A 15,450-nucleotide genomic window follows, 5' to 3' on the forward strand; every position below is an offset into this window, starting at 1 on the left:
TTTCATATGGTTTTGCCCTGCAGAAAAGATCAGGGAGATTAAGTTCATATACTAGAAGACCTGAAACCTAATACTCAACGTAAACTTAACCTTTAATGTTTGAAGAAAGCTGTAAAAGGGTTTTGACACAGCCCACTTTCCTGTAAAGTCTCCCAAGTATTATTGCATTTCTGTCAACAATGCAGAAACGTCTAAATTACAGCACTTTGATCTGTTCAGATTCATTACACATACTTTAAAAAAAACAATTGAATGCCTTTTATTCCATCATACATAAAATATAAGCACAAATAAAAATAGTAGATGCAAAAATATCAGAAATGTCAACAGGGGCCACATACTCATGATGGCTATTTTCTACCTCCAGTGTCTGAGGGAGTATGCCACTGAATACTGGTTGTTGAAAATCCCAAGTGGGGAGAGAGCACTGCTACACTTGGGTCCTTCCTATAGGCTTCCTGTAGGCATCTGGTCAGCTACTGTGAGAACAGGATGTTAGACTTTGAGGGACCTTTGGCCTAATCCAGCAGGGATCTTGTTGTGTTATTATGTCCCCTTTGTACAAAACTTGCAGTAGTGCTCCTGCAATGTTTGCAGAGCAGTGCTGCCGCTGGAATTTCTTCTCTGGATATCACCTAGCCCATGAATAGGCAAACTAAGGCCCAGGGGCCAGATTTGGCCCAATTGCCTTCTCAATCCGGCCCACGGACGGTTCGGGAATCAGCGTGTTTTTACATGAGTAGAATGTGTCCTTTTATTTAAAATGCACCTCTGGGTTATTTGTGGGGCATAGGAATTTTTTCTTTTTTTTCCCTTTCAAAATATAGTCCGGCCCTCCACAAGGTCTGAGGGACAGTGGTTCGGCCCCCCACTGAAAGAGTTTGCTGACCCCTGACCTAGCTTGATTATTATATCCTCGAATGGCATTGAAGAGCAACTAAATTTTTAGGTGTGTGTCATAATAAACAACACACTGGCAATTCATCTCACTGAGTGCGTCGCAGTTCTGCTCCCCCCCCCCCTTTGGCAGCTCATCAATGCCAATGGAAGAAATAGCTGAACAGCTTCCTAGCTTTGTGGGGGGCAGGTAACAAAATGGATGAAGAGTCACAGTGCCTCTGTTATGTTTCTAAGGCACTTTTATCTTGCCTTGAAAGGTTCTAGTGATTGTGGCCAGAAAATTAGAAAGCAACTCATTTACTGCAATAACAACATTAATATGGCAAAAGCCTTCATGCTTGGTTGTAGCAACGTGTAATATTTCCTTCACCTTTAGCTCATCACTGAAAAACGAACCTATTTCCTGTCAGCTGACTCTCCTAACATTCTGGAAGAATGGATTTGTGTCCTTCAAAACATCCTGAAGGTGCAGGCGACCAGTCCTACGGAAGTCCCTCTCAGTGATGCCAAACCCACTGTGAAAGGCTGGCTCACCAAGGTACTGCATATCTGCGCCAGAAATAGTGGCCTTTGGCAACCTGCTGCTCCTTAGGTGCTGTGGACTATAATTTCCATTGATCTAATGGGAGTTGTAGCCCAGAATACGTGGAGGGCACCAGCTTGGCAAAGGCTGAGATGCAACACAACTGTGGGACAGCACAGGTAGATTAATATCCACTACAATAAATACGCAAAAGAATTAAACCCAGCATTGATAGATTGTAACAAACCTACTGTTTCACTACTTAATTGATAGGTTGATTCACATAGACTTTGAACTCGGATTCACCATCTCGTCTCTCAAGTGTGGGCTGAGCAGAAGAGCTTTGGCTGAAGCAGGGTCTGGCCCTTTCAAGAGCTACTTTTTCATTGTTTTGCTGAGTATACTGTAGCAGCCTGAAGGCAGCCAAAATAAAAAGCTCCTCAAAGCAAGGTTCTACTGTCTTAAGCGGACCAGGGCTTCTCCATGTAGCTGGTTGGGGACATTTTGACATGATCCTCTTTCCTACATGATGGCTGGACATCCCCCACCCCTCCGACAAGGTTTGAAGCAGTGTTTTAGTACAGCAGTTTCTATGGGTTGGAATTTAAATCTAGACAGCCAAACCAAGTTGGTCTAAGTAAGAATATGATCAAACTCAACAGTGTCTTATACTAAACAAGAATTTAAATTAAATAATCTTTAATAGGAAGCAGAATATCTTTTCCTTTCAGAACTATATTTCAAAACACAACAATCATTATGTTTTTTTATCAAAGAGGGGAGAAAGATAGAAAAGTGTGTGTGTGCAATTCTAAGTTTTCCAGAAAAATGAATGAACCCATGCAAACAAGTTGAAAGAAAATCTTTTTATTCCTGGGCTGTTTCTGCAGGTGAAACATGGACACTCCAAGCTGGTTTGGTGTGCGCTGATTGGAAAAACATTTTACTATTATCGCAGTCAGGAAGACAAGGTATTTTTAATCCGCTTTTATATTCAGCGTTTTTCTCATCGGTCCTAGCCAATAGCTCCTTGCACAGCCTGTAACCTCCTGTTTTTATTACTATTTATTGATTTAACGCACACATGTATTTTCTACCATGCAGCTTAACCTGTTTGGCCTTCTCTTCTCAGTGCCCCCTTGGCCATTTGCACCTGCGGGAATCAAAGGTGGAAGAAGTGGATCGCTCCTGTGATTCTGATGAAGATTATGAGGCTAATGGTGGGGGGCTACTTTCTTCACATTGCACCCTGGTTATTCACCCTCCGGAGCAGAGTCCCACCTACCTACTCATTCGTACCAAACAGGAGAAGGTATTTAGGAAAATAATAATAAGCCACATTACAGAATAGATGCATTTTAAATAATAAATTCCGTTATTTAATATGTACCTATTCTATTACATACTCGTGGGACGGCTCCAGATTATCAGCAATGGAACATTAAGTACGATATGCTTTGCTGGGGAAATGTCATATTTTCCCAGGTACAAATTCTTTGCAATTTTAGTGCTTGCAAAGTATAACTTCCCTCCAGCTGTGAGGGGAGGAGTGCGTCCCTGTTATAGACTGAGAAACAAGCTGCATTTGCTGGAGACTGAAGAAATTAGCCCTGTACATCTATCACTGGTGCCAGATGATACACCCAGATGGTATGCTATATGTTTATAGTTCTTAGGTTGATCTATGAGATTTTCAGCTCAGTCTTCTTTGCCCTTTTATTCCAAGGATACCTGGTTGTACCATCTGACTGTAGCAGCAGGAAGTAGCAGTGCAAAGGCAGGCACTGCGTATGAGCAGCTGATTGGGAAGCTACTAGATGCAGAAGGAGACCCAAGTAAGTAGAAAGGAAAATATTTTTCCCAGAGAGCTTGTTGTGTTGTTGTCATTTGTCAACATGGTGGCTTCCCCTCCTCCTGATACAAGGTTGTAACAGACAATTTTGAAGCACAGGAATTGGAAATGTTCTGGCAGATAGATACTTTCTTCCTCTTGTGACATCTCCACAGTGGTGAGCAGGCACAATGAATGTGCAAAATCCAACTAAGTAGACTGTAAAGACAGTTCTGCTCCCATCCTTTCCCTGGCCAGATGTGGAGTAACAGAGCCTTCATTCAGGCTTCCTCAACCTTGGTCCTCCAGATGTTTTTGGCCTGCAACTCCCATGATCCCAGTGGTCAGGGATGCTGGGAATTGTAGTCTCAAAACATCTGGAGGGCCAAGGTTGAGGAAGCCTGCCTTAATTAAACGCAGTATATTTGGACTATAGAAGATAAAAAGACTAAATGGTGCTCTCCTCACAACTGAAACGAGACCTTTCTATAAGTGGCCTTTTTGCTGTTGTGTTGCGTTAATCAGAAAAGTTAGGGCTTGCCGATCAGAAGGTCAGCGGTTTGAATCCCCGCGACAGGGTGAGCTCCCGTTGTTCGGTCCCTGCTCCTGCCAACCTAGCAGTTCGAAAGCACGTCCAAGTGCAAGTAGATAAATAGGTACTGCTCCGGCAGGAAGGTAAACGGTGTTTCTGTGCACTGCTCTGGTTCACCAGAAGCAGCTTAGTCATGTTGGCCACATGACCCTGAAGCTGTCTGCGGACAAACGTCTGCTCCCTCAGCCTACAGAGTGAGATGAGCGCGCAACACCAGAATCATCTGCGATTGGACCTAATGGTCAAGGGTACCTTTACCTTTACCTTTACATGCTCAGGCCACATTGCTTGAGAATGCAGGTGAGTGCCTAATATTTAAAATATATTCTGTAACAAAACTCCCTTCATGTTGAAACCTAGCAAGTCTGGGAGAAGGATTGTAGCCTGGCCACCTCCCCAATGTCCTGCATTTCCATTAGTGCAGAGTTTTTAACATGGCAGAAAATTCAAGCACATAGTTCCTCACCTGCATTTTGAAATGGGATGGCCCCAGGAGGGCTGTGCTTTGTGCTATTTTCTAACTGTGCTGAATGGCTCTAAGTCCAAAGATGCTGATGAAGTAGCATGGTGCTGTCAACTTCTGATTCATTCGCCAGAGTTTTAATATTCCTTTGCAATATCCCTTGTCCTGTGCAGCGTCTAACTAGCTTTGTCCCTCCCACTGATTCAGATTCTCCCTTGTGGAAACATCCTATGCTGTGTTACAGCAAAGAGGGGCTGCAGGCTTCCCTCACCACTCTGCCTTCAGAAGCACTGCAGACAGAGGCCCTCAAACTCTTCAAGGTATTTACAGAGACGGCTCTCCAAATATACTATTCAAGCATTTTATTTTATTATTGAAGAAAGATGAAAGGGAGAGTCAAGTTTGCACATGGCCCAAAAGCAACTTAAAACTCTTCCCTTTCTCTCTTGCTGCCCCGTAATCTTGGAACTGCCTTTTGGAACACCTACGATGCCCATCATCTTGCTTAATTCAAATCCTTCAATACCCTGTTCATGAAGCCTTTGACACAGTCCCCTAGTTCCTACACCCTACAATAACGCAGACTGTAACTTAGCATGTGCAACTGAAACTGGGTGTTCATCAGTATGCATGTGCAACTGAAACTGGGTGTTCATCAGTATGCAGATGACACCCAGCTCTACCTCTCCTTTAAATCAGAACCAGGGAAGGCGGTGAAGGTCCTGTGTGAGTGCCTGGAGGCGGTTGGAGGTTGGATGGCGGCTAACAGATTGAGGTTGAATCCTGACAAGACAGAAGTACTGTTTTTGGGGGACAGGAGGCAGGCAGGTGTGGAGGATTCCCTGGTCCTGAATGGGGTAACTGTGCCCCTGAAGGACCAGGTGCGCAGCCTGGGAGTCATTTTGGGCTCACAGCTGTCCATGGAGGCGCAGATTAACTCTGCGTCCAGGGCAGCTGTCTACCAGCTCCACCTGGTACGCAGGCTAAGACCCTACCTCCCCGCGGACTGTCTCGCCAGAGTGGTGCATGCTCTAGTTATCTCACGCTTGGACTACTGCAACGCGCTCTACGTGGGGCTACCTTTGAAGGTGACCCGGAAACTGCAATTAATCCAGAATGCGGCAGCGAGACTGGTGACTGGGAGTGGCCGCCGGGACCACATAACACCGGTTCTGAGAGATCTGCATTGGCTCCCAGTACGTTTCCGAGCACGATTCAAAGTGTTGGTGCTGACCTTTAAAGCCCGAAACGGCCTCGGTCCTGTATACCTGAAGGAGTGTCTCCACCCCCATCGTTCAGCCCGGACTCTGAGATCCAGCGCCGAGGGCCTTCTGGCGGTTCCCTCATTGCGAGAAGTGAGGCTACAGGGAACCAGACAGAGGGCCTTCTCGGTAGCGGCGCTCGCCCTGTGGAACGCCCTCCCATCAGATGTCAAAGAGATAAAGAATTACCTGACGTTCAGAAGACATCTTAAGGCAGCCCTGTTCAGGGTTTTTAATATGTAATGCTGTACGGTTTTTAACACTGATTGGGAGCCGCCCAGAGTGGCTGGGGAAAACTCAGCCAGATGGGCGGGGTATAAATAATAAATTATTATTATTATTATTATTATTATTACATGTTGTTTCCCTGTTAAGCCCCTGCCTCTGCTTCACTTCCTGTGCCATATACTGAATTGTAAGTTCCTTGGGGCAGGGACATGTCATTTTGTAATCTCTTCTGAGAAACGCAGTGCATGCTGATTGCCCTGTCTAAATACAGTCAAACCTTGGTTTTTTAATGTCTCGGCTGCCGAACATTTTGGAAGCCGAACGCCAAAAACCCAGAAGTGAATGCCTCCATTTTCGAATGCGTTTAACTGGAAGTTAAATGGCTTCCAAGGTGCGTTTTTCATTTTTTCCCATTGCCTTTGCAACCAGCCCTTTGATCCTTGGTTTTCAAACATTTCGGAAGTCAAACAGACTTCCAGGATGGATTACATTCGGAAACCAAGGTTCCACTGTAGTCATCGTTGTCGTAGATGATAAACTTGTTAATTGTTGTGAGGAAAATGTAATGATACTATCGCTTCCATCTCAGTTAATGTACTTCTGTTCTCCACCCCCCTTTATCAGTCTTGCCAGCTGTTTATCAACATTCCTGTGGAAGCTCCATCTATTGACTATCATGTGACCCTGGCTCAGACAGCACTCCAGGTCTGCCTGACTCACAGTGAGCTACAGAATGAAATCTATTGCCAGTTAGTCAAACAGACCAGCAGGGAAGTTCAGAATCTCTCCGTCATCCAGGTGAATGTTCCCCTGTTCAAGGTGCCGATTGCCACGTCTGAATTTAAATGACTTATTAACAGAGAACTTCTTTACATGTTTGCATTTGCCCTGGAGGCGATTGTATTTATTTCCACAGAAACCTTTTTTCTTTTTTGGTCATGTGTGATAAGTAGTTTGATTCCCTGCAGAAGGGTAACATGCAGACAAAGCCTGAGAAATGATAACTGAAAAGGTAAAGTGAGGACATACTCATTCAGCTACACTGGATATAGAATGGAAGCCTTCAGTGACACTGAAAAGTGGTTGATCACTGCCTCAGAAAACCTGACTACAAACCTACACACCTAATGCCTAGCTTAGACCTTATACTGGTCTGATAGTGGTGGAATGAAGTCCTCGTAATAAAGCTTCTTCATGTTTGATGGGAGCTGAAGCATATTTTTAATGGTAAGGGCACCCAGGCAAGCAACCTCAGCAAATTGCTGCTCCCCTGGTAGAGTTGTATCTATTTACACTAGTATATATCCTTTGCAAAACTGGCTCGCTCCCTCAAAACTATTGCTTCGGTAGCATTTGTGATGTGTGAATCAACCATCCATGAGAATTGGGTAGATGATATTTTTGTCTTGAGAATAAATGGCAGGGACAACAGAAATGGTGGCTTCATTCACTGTAACCCTGTTTTTCTTCACAGTGCTGGCAATTACTAGCTCTTTGCGCTCCTCTCTTCCTGCCTCAGCAACATTTCCTTTGGTATCTCAAGCATCACCTACAGCAGCATGCAGACTCCAGGTGAAGTGCTTGTCTTGTCTGGGTTAAACTGGAGTCAGTTTTTATGAATGGATCTAATAGGACGCGATAAACAACTACCTGACATTCAGAGGACATCTTAAGGCAGTCCTGTTCAGGGAAGTTTTTAATGTGTGATATTTTAGTGTATTTTTGGTTTCTATGGAAGCCGCCCAGAGTGGCTGGGGAAACCCAGCCAGATGGGCGGGGTACAAATAATAAATTATTATTATTATTATTATTATTATTATTATTATTATTATTCAACTTATTCTCGCTAATGGAAGAAATGTTTAATTTTGAATCCATGGCTGTGGCTATGGGAGAAACAATACCATTTGGGGGCGTTAATGCTGTGAACCTCTCCATTGCAGGCTCAGGTTGCATATATGTGTAAATAAACCATGTATCATAAAAACACCACAGTCTCTGCTGTGCCTCATTTCCAAAAGGAAACACTGACCCTGGGTGAGCACCTGGAACCCCTGGTGACGTGCAACAGCATGATAGTTATAGAAAAAGCAATATTTGCAATAGTGCAATGGGTGTTTCTGAAACATATTTTACTCCCCCCCCCCCGATTCTGTGATTTAGAACCGAAATAGGCAAGTATGCCATCTACTGTCGAAGATCAATGGAGCGCACTTTGAAAGCTAGAGAGCGAGAAGCTAGACCTTCCCGAATGGAGGTCGTGTCCATTTTGCTGAGGAATCCCTACCACCACTCACTCCCCTTCAGCATCCCAGTACACTTCATGAATGGGACCTACCAGGTGAGACAAGAGGGCTGGATGACTTTACACTGAGAAGATTTCAAGGCTGGGTAAAATGACTCCTCCGCCTCAGTACAGAATTTGCCGTGGGTTATGCTTGCCGATGGATCTGTGCAGCTAAACTCTGTCTATGTGCTCACCCATCAGCAATGATTTTGTCTTCATGGTTGTTTCTCAACTGTTTCATTTCAGGTGGTCGGTTTTGATGGCTCCTCAACCGTGGATGAGTTCTTGCAGCGGCTGAACCAGGAGACAGGAATGAGGCTGTCGTCCAACTCGGGGTTTTACCTATTTACAGACGATCCTTCTGGTAGGGATCTAGAACACTGCCTACAAGGCCCTATGAAGGTGATTACGCATATTTACTCATTATTATTATTATTAATATTAATATTATTAATTAAATTTCTATACCGCCCTTGATCTGAGGATCGCAGGGCGGTTTACAATATAAAAACACAAAAACACATAGTACAGTAACAAACAAAAGCAATAACCCTGCCACACACAGTTTAAAAGTCAATAGATTGCTTAATTAGCCAAAGGCGTGGGAGAAGATGAACATTTTTGCCTGGCATGCTAGGTGAGCCTCCCTGGGGACAGCATTCCACAAGTGGGGAGCCACTGCAGAAAAGGGCCTCAGATGATGAGAACACAAAATACATACCCCCCCCCCAAAACCCAATATAATCCAATAACCGCCCCTCCCACAAACACATTAACTGAGTAAATACATTATCATGTATTTAGTTTAGTATTGAGTAAGGATTGTTATTTAACTAGACTAAAGATATGGAATTATTTTTGATGAAAAGAAAGGTGAATATTTTGTTTTATATATACAGCATACACGTCTGTAAATATTTAATTGAAAATATGTTGGCACTGACTCACTTGTTTATTTATTGGTTTTGTTGTCCAAAGAAATAGTTAAAAGTTTTCCATGGCTTCTAAATAGTCTCTGTTCAAATATTATCACAGTGGGTATGCTTATTTCTAAATCCTTTGCAAAGTTTCAATATTTTATAAGGATTCATGTCTCACTGAAATGAGCCCAGGTTCGCAGTACTGTCCTATGACCTGTCTATGCATGTCTAGCATGAAGTTTCTGTCTTCAGCCTCATTCAGTCTCTTTTTTCAAAGATCTGTGATGTCATTTCAAAGTGGGAGCAAGCTCTGAAAGAGTTGAATCCTGGAAAATACGAAGGTGGCACAAGAATAGTGAAACTAACGTATAAAAACAGGTACTGCCCACTGCTGGCTTGGATTGGTATTGCATCCCTATGTCTTGTGGAGCTTAAGGTTTGATCCAGCTTTATGTTTACTTCTGTTATTTAACTAAAACTGAAATTAATGGGAGGGGGAAGTATTGAGGAAATTCTCCTAACTGAAATTTGGATGCAGAAGTTCCAATTCAGGCTGCTTAAGTGGGACTTATCAACTGACATTGGCTGGATTGACTCTGCTGGTGCATTTGCACCACCCTTCCCCTTCTCCTTTCTGGTAAACAACAGTGACCCATCGCTTCTGTTAAGTGTGCTTCCTTATAGCAATAAAACAGAGAAGTCCCTGCCAAAAAAATTCCCCTCCACATATTCCCTTGAAATTAACTGGAGATGTGCAGGTCTGTGGAGGAAAACTTCCCTGGGGATTGCGCCCTGAGTAATCTCCCCGATATGACATTAGCTTTAAAACTGTAAGTAAAGACTCATTGTACTTAGACTGAGCAAGGTCTAGAAGATGCTGTGCTAAGGTGTGGCTGGCGTGTTTCTTTTTCCTCTTTGGCATTTTTCGCCCATTTAGGTTGTATTTCCGAAGCCAAGCAAAAGGTGAGACGGACCGAGAACGATTGCTGCTGGCTTTCCAGATTAGTGGGGAAATATCCAGTGGGAGATTCCCTGTCAATAAGGAGCTGGCTCTGGAAATGGCAGCTTTGATGGCTCAGGTGAGTGGCCAAACCCTCATGCTTGTGGGTGTCAAGTTCTCTATCTCTGCGTAGCATGTTGGAGTAGGTAGTGTTTCTAAGGCTACGGTTTGGTTCAAATGCACATGAAGACACTGTCTTGCTGAAGCTAAGCAGGTCTGGATCTGGTCAGTGTCCTGGACTTGGAACTCATAAATGTTCACAACTGGAGGTTTAAAAGTTGTTGTTTCCATAAGCATAAGGAAGATTTATTCATAGACATCACAACCAAATCTTACAGTTGGTTTCACTGTGGAGGAAGTGGTTAACGTAAAGGTAAAGGGACCCCTGACCATTAGGTCCAGTCGTGACCGACTCTGGGGTTGCGGCTCTCATCTCACTTTATTGGCCGAGGGAGCCGGCATACAGCTTCTGGGTCATGTGGCCAGCATGCTCTGGCGAACCAGAGCAGCGCACGGAAACGCCGTGATCTACTTGCACTTCGATATGCTTTTGAACTGCTAGGTTGGCAGGAGCAGGGACCGAACAACGGGAGCTCACCCCATCACGGGGATTCGAACCGCCGACCTTCTGATCGACAAACGCTAGGCTCAGTGGTTTAACCCACATCATCATCATCATCATTATTATTATTATTATTATTATTGATTTTAAATTTCAAGTAGCAAAAAAAAAAATACCCATACAAAGAAAACAGGACTTAGCAGTTGTACAGAAAAGAAAGAAAAATAGCCATCAAATGAAAGTGTCTCTCCATAAAGCTCCATGAGTTGATGGAGGGTGTAAACCATGTTCGATTCTCTTAACAAAGTCAATAAAAGGCTACCGTGTCATACAGAAAGTGTGAGTCTTCCCCCACAACGCTGATCAATATTCTTACTGTGAAAAAGGAGTTTGTCCTTATGCACAGTGTCCCATACTTGCAAAATCCAGGCTTCAAAAAAGATTTGCATTTAGAGCTTTCTGATTTTTGACAATCACTTATCTAGCTGCAGTTGATAAATGGAGGATAAGGTCTTTATTGGTTATGTTCTTAATCTGAGGCGTAAAGATAGTAGGGCTAATTTTGGGTGTAGCGATTGTCCCATCATTTGATTATTTGAAAAACAATTGTGGAAACATCTGAGATTGGGTGCGTTTTAAAATCTCTCCTCTCAGCAGCGTCAGTGTTTTACCTCAGTCCTCGGGCAGTTCTTTTATTTAGGGCAGCTAAAGCTGCCATGTCAAATGGAGCTTCTGGTCTCTCTGGGTTGTTGCTATTTTCATTGCATTGAGCGCTGGTAGCCACATTGGAATCGGCTGTTGTTTGGGCTTGTGATTCTCTGATGATCTGAGACGGCGGTGAAAACCAGTTGTCCAGAGTGCTGCTTTGTGATTCCCCAATTCTGCAGCTCATAGCCTGCTTGGGGGTGTTAAAAATTTGAGCAAGACTTCATTTTGGATCAAAACGCCATCTTGCCTCGGTGATGCCACCACTCCTCCAAGGTTTAAAAGTTTTCTTGATGAAGTCAGTACAGCGTAGGTTACAAGCTGGTAAAGCACAGCAGGGTACAATACAGGCACCGACAAACAGCACACATGAGACCACTGACACGTGCGCCATTTTCAGCGTTGCAAGGAGGCAGGGGTGAAATGGGGTGGGGCAGACTTCCGTGCATCCCGTTGACGCATGTTGCAGCCAGGAAAACAATCCCAACACAAGTGGGGAGTTGCCTCTAGTACAATACATGACTAGGCTTAGCTAAGATGTTGATCCAACACTTGTCACAAACTGAGTTTTTGAGGGAGTAGGAACAGAAAACCAGGGAGAGGGAATGGAATGAATTTTCCCAGAAGAAAGCATGACAGGGCAATGGAATCCTGAAAAGGAGCAGATCCCAGTTGTTGGTCTGAATTCTAGTCTGCTGTTTAGAACTTCTACATTACCTTCTTTATTTGTTATGCCTCTGATAGTTGCTTGCCTTCCACATTCACACAAACACACACACACACACACACAGAGAGAGAGAGAGAGAGAGAGAGAGAGAGAGAGAGAGAGAGAGAAGCACTCACACACTAATCGCTTGCATAAAATAATTGTTTGTTTTGGTGTATTCCCCCCCCCCCCTTAGGTGGAATATGGAGACTTAGATCGGCCAGTACCATCAAGTCCTGGAAGGTCATCCCACTCCAAAATGCAACATCTTCTCCAGCAGGTCCTGGACAAATTCTATCCCAAGCGCTACAAGCAAAGCATTACTGCAGAGCAGCTAAGGTAAAAAGAGTAAGCATGCCTGCCTGCTTTTTGCCATATGGAGTTTTGAGCTAAAAATAAAATATTATCTAATGCTCATCTTGCATTGTTATATGCTGTTTTTCTTTTTAGTCTTTTATTTTGAACTTTATTTAAAAAATAAAATTCTATATTTAAAAACAAGACGCAAATACAAGGGTTGAGTTTAGCTAATTGTCATTGATCTGGAACGTGAGTGGCGCTGTGGTCTAAACCACAGAGCCTAGGGCTTGCTGATCAGAAGGTCAGCGGTTCGAATCCCCGCAGTTCAAAAGCACGTAGATACATAGGTACCGCTCCAGCAGGAAGGTAAACGGTGTTTCCGTACGCTGCTCTGGTTCGCCAGAAGCGGTTCAGTCATGCTGGCCACATGACCCAGAAGCTGTCTGCGGACAAGCGCCAGCTCCCTCAGTCAGTAAAGCGAGATGAATGCCACAACCCCAGAGTCATCTGCGACTGGACTTAACTGTCAGGGGTCCTTTACCTTTAATTGTCATTGAATGCACACACACACCTATCACTAAGAAATTCTGATTAGTAAGGCAAAGCACACACTCCTATAAAGGAAGAAAGACTCACAGCTTCAAATAATACCAACTTGACTCTCTCAAACTGAGGGTGAGGATTTTTTTAACATCCTGCCAATCTGGCTGAGTTTCCGCAGCCACTCTGGGCAGCTTCCAGTACATATAAAAACATAATAAAACATCAAACTTTTAAAACTTTTTGATACAGGGCTGCCTTCAGATGTCTTCAAGTTGTGTAGTTCTTTATCTCCTTGACACCTGATGGGAGGGCATTCCACAGGGAGGATGCCAGTGCTGAGAAGGCCCTCTGTCTGGTTCCCTGTAGCTTCACTTATCTCCGTGAGGGAACTGCCAGAAGGCCCTCGGAGCTGGACCTCAATGTCCGGGCTGAATGATGGGGTGGAGACGCTCCTTCAGGTATACAGGGCCGAGGCCATTTAGGGCTTTAAAGGTCAGCACCAACACTTTGAATTGTGCTCAGAAACCTACTGGGAGCCAGTAACGAACCTTTAGGACCGGTGTTATATGGTCCTGGCAGCCACTCCCAGTCACCAGTCTAGCTGCCTCATTGTGTATTAGTTGTAGTTTCCATGTCACCTTCAAAGGTAGCTCCACATAGAGAGCATTGCATTAGTCCAAGCGGAAAATAACCAGGGCATGCACCACTCTGGCGAGACAGTCTGCAGGCAGGTAGGGTCTCAGCCTGTGTACCAGATGGAGCTAGTAGACAGCTGCCCTGGACACAGAATTGACCTCCATGGACTGCTGTGAGTCCAAAATGACTCCCACCTTCAGGGGCACACTTTCCCCATTCAAGACCAGGTAGTCTCCCACCCCCACCCCTCCCCCTGCGGCAATACTTCTTTCTTGTCAGGATTCGACCTCAATCTGTTAGCCGCCATCCATCCTCCAATGCGTCCAGACACTCACACAGGACATTCACAGCCTTCACTGGTTCTGATTTAAACGAGAGGTAGATTCAAGGTTATGTTCCTTTTGTTAAACCTCTTATAAACAGTGTTTTTTTTCTGGGGATACTCAAGGGTACGCAATACCGGCACCTTTTTTTTCCTAGAAGAAAAGCACTGCTTTTAAAATTTGACACCTCTTTCTGGGTAGAAAAAAGCAGGCTATTCGTTAGAGTCTGCCCTTTGTTAAGGGTGCTTCCAGATGATCTGTTCAGTGATCATTCATCCTGATTTGTTTGCTGAGAGATTGGATAACCTTGGCTATTTGATGGTCGTTTACTCTGAATTGTTTGCAGGGAAGGGTGGCTAGGCAATGTTGCATCAAAGCAAGTCTCTCCCACACTTCCTAGTGCATCTCACCCTCACTTTTCCTACCTAAAAAAAATAAAATTAAAAATCCAATCTTTCTGGGAAGTGAGTTTGTTGTGCAAGAGCTCCAAATCAGCTTTCATTGTATTTGCTGCTATGTGACTGAATCCCACCTGCTAACAGTGACTGTGTGGAAGTGCCCCTGGTCAGCAACACAGCATTCTGAAGTGGGAACAGCTGCTGTCTGCAGAAGCAGATTAAGTGAAGCCTTGGGGCTCCTACACCCTTGTTGATTTGCAAACTTTGCATCCAAGCATAATGTCAGACTCATTTTGCAAACTTCCAGAATCAGGTGTCAACTTGTGAAATCTTGCAATGGCTGAAATGTAAACAAAAGTCTGGTGGCTTGCGCGTGAAATGTTCTGCACTCTTCTGCTATACTGTAGTGACTCCACCATCTAATGTTTTGAAAAGCATTACGGTACTTTGAGGCCTTTAGGTGACAGATACTATATTAATGTATCTATTTTTATAAGCCCGTCGCTGAAAAAGATGACAGATTGATCTTATTTCTATAGGCGGCTGGCTGACCGACTGGCTACAAAGTGGATGGCGCTGCAGGGATGCTCCTCGCAAGAATGCATTCGGATCCATTTGACTGTGGCTCGGAAATGGCCTCTTTTTGGAGCCAAACTGTTTCCTGCTAAGGTAATGCTGTGTTTCTATGGACAAACACATTTTATCAAACTATATTCCACAGAATATAATTTTGGGATAACATACTGGATTTTGTTTCATAGCTGGAGAAGACACAGTGGTGCCCCGCAAGACGAACGCCTCGCAAGACGGAAAACCCGCTAGAAGAAAGGGTTTTCCGTTTTGGAGGCGCTTCGCAAAACGAATTTCCCTATGGGCTTGCTTAGCAAGACGAAAATGCCTTGCGAGTTCCTGCGGGGTTTTTCCCCTTTTCCCCCCCTTTTCCTAAGCCCTAAGCTGCTTATCAGCTGATCCGCTAAAAGCCGCTAAACCGCTAATAGCGCTAATCCGCTAAGCTGTCAATGGGCTTGCTTTGCAAGACGGAAAAAACCGCTATACGAAGTGCCTCACGGAACGGATTAATTTCGTCTTGCGAGGCACCACTGTATATTAAATAGGGATACGGTATAGATAAGGGGGGGGACGCAGGTGGCGCTGTGGGTTAAAGCCTCAGCGCCTAGGACTTGCCGATCGAAAGGTTGGCGGTTTGAATCCCTGCGGCGGGGTGCGCTCCCGCTGCTCGGTCCCAGCGCCTGCCAACCTAGCAGTTCGAA

The 15,450-nt window shown here is 44.4% G+C and overlaps 1 protein-coding gene across 6 annotated transcripts in view; it reads left to right on the forward strand.

The window, feature by feature from the left end:
* Positions 1 to 15,450, forward strand: part of PLEKHH1 (pleckstrin homology, MyTH4 and FERM domain containing H1) — a 49,846-nt gene that overhangs the window by 26,874 nt on the left and 7,522 nt on the right. For all 6 annotated transcript variants that reach the window (XM_083746326.1, XM_083746323.1, XM_083746325.1 and 3 more), the window contains exons 14-26: positions 1,277 to 1,438; positions 2,314 to 2,394; positions 2,556 to 2,735; positions 3,150 to 3,258; positions 4,517 to 4,629; positions 6,424 to 6,597; positions 7,274 to 7,371; positions 7,963 to 8,140; positions 8,333 to 8,488; positions 9,284 to 9,384; positions 9,944 to 10,085; positions 12,176 to 12,318; positions 14,719 to 14,848. In XM_083746326.1, coding sequence (XP_083602452.1) covers positions 1,277 to 1,438; positions 2,314 to 2,394; positions 2,556 to 2,735; positions 3,150 to 3,258; positions 4,517 to 4,629; positions 6,424 to 6,597; positions 7,274 to 7,371; positions 7,963 to 8,140; positions 8,333 to 8,488; positions 9,284 to 9,384; positions 9,944 to 10,085; positions 12,176 to 12,318; positions 14,719 to 14,848 — 1,767 coding nt within the window. The remainder of the gene's footprint in view (positions 1 to 1,276; positions 1,439 to 2,313; positions 2,395 to 2,555; positions 2,736 to 3,149; positions 3,259 to 4,516; positions 4,630 to 6,423; positions 6,598 to 7,273; positions 7,372 to 7,962; positions 8,141 to 8,332; positions 8,489 to 9,283; positions 9,385 to 9,943; positions 10,086 to 12,175; positions 12,319 to 14,718; positions 14,849 to 15,450) is intronic.

Source organism: Podarcis gaigeae (assembly GCF_964106915.1).
Source record: "Podarcis gaigeae genome assembly, chromosome: 1".
Lineage (NCBI taxonomy): Eukaryota > Metazoa > Chordata > Lepidosauria > Squamata > Lacertidae > Podarcis > Podarcis gaigeae.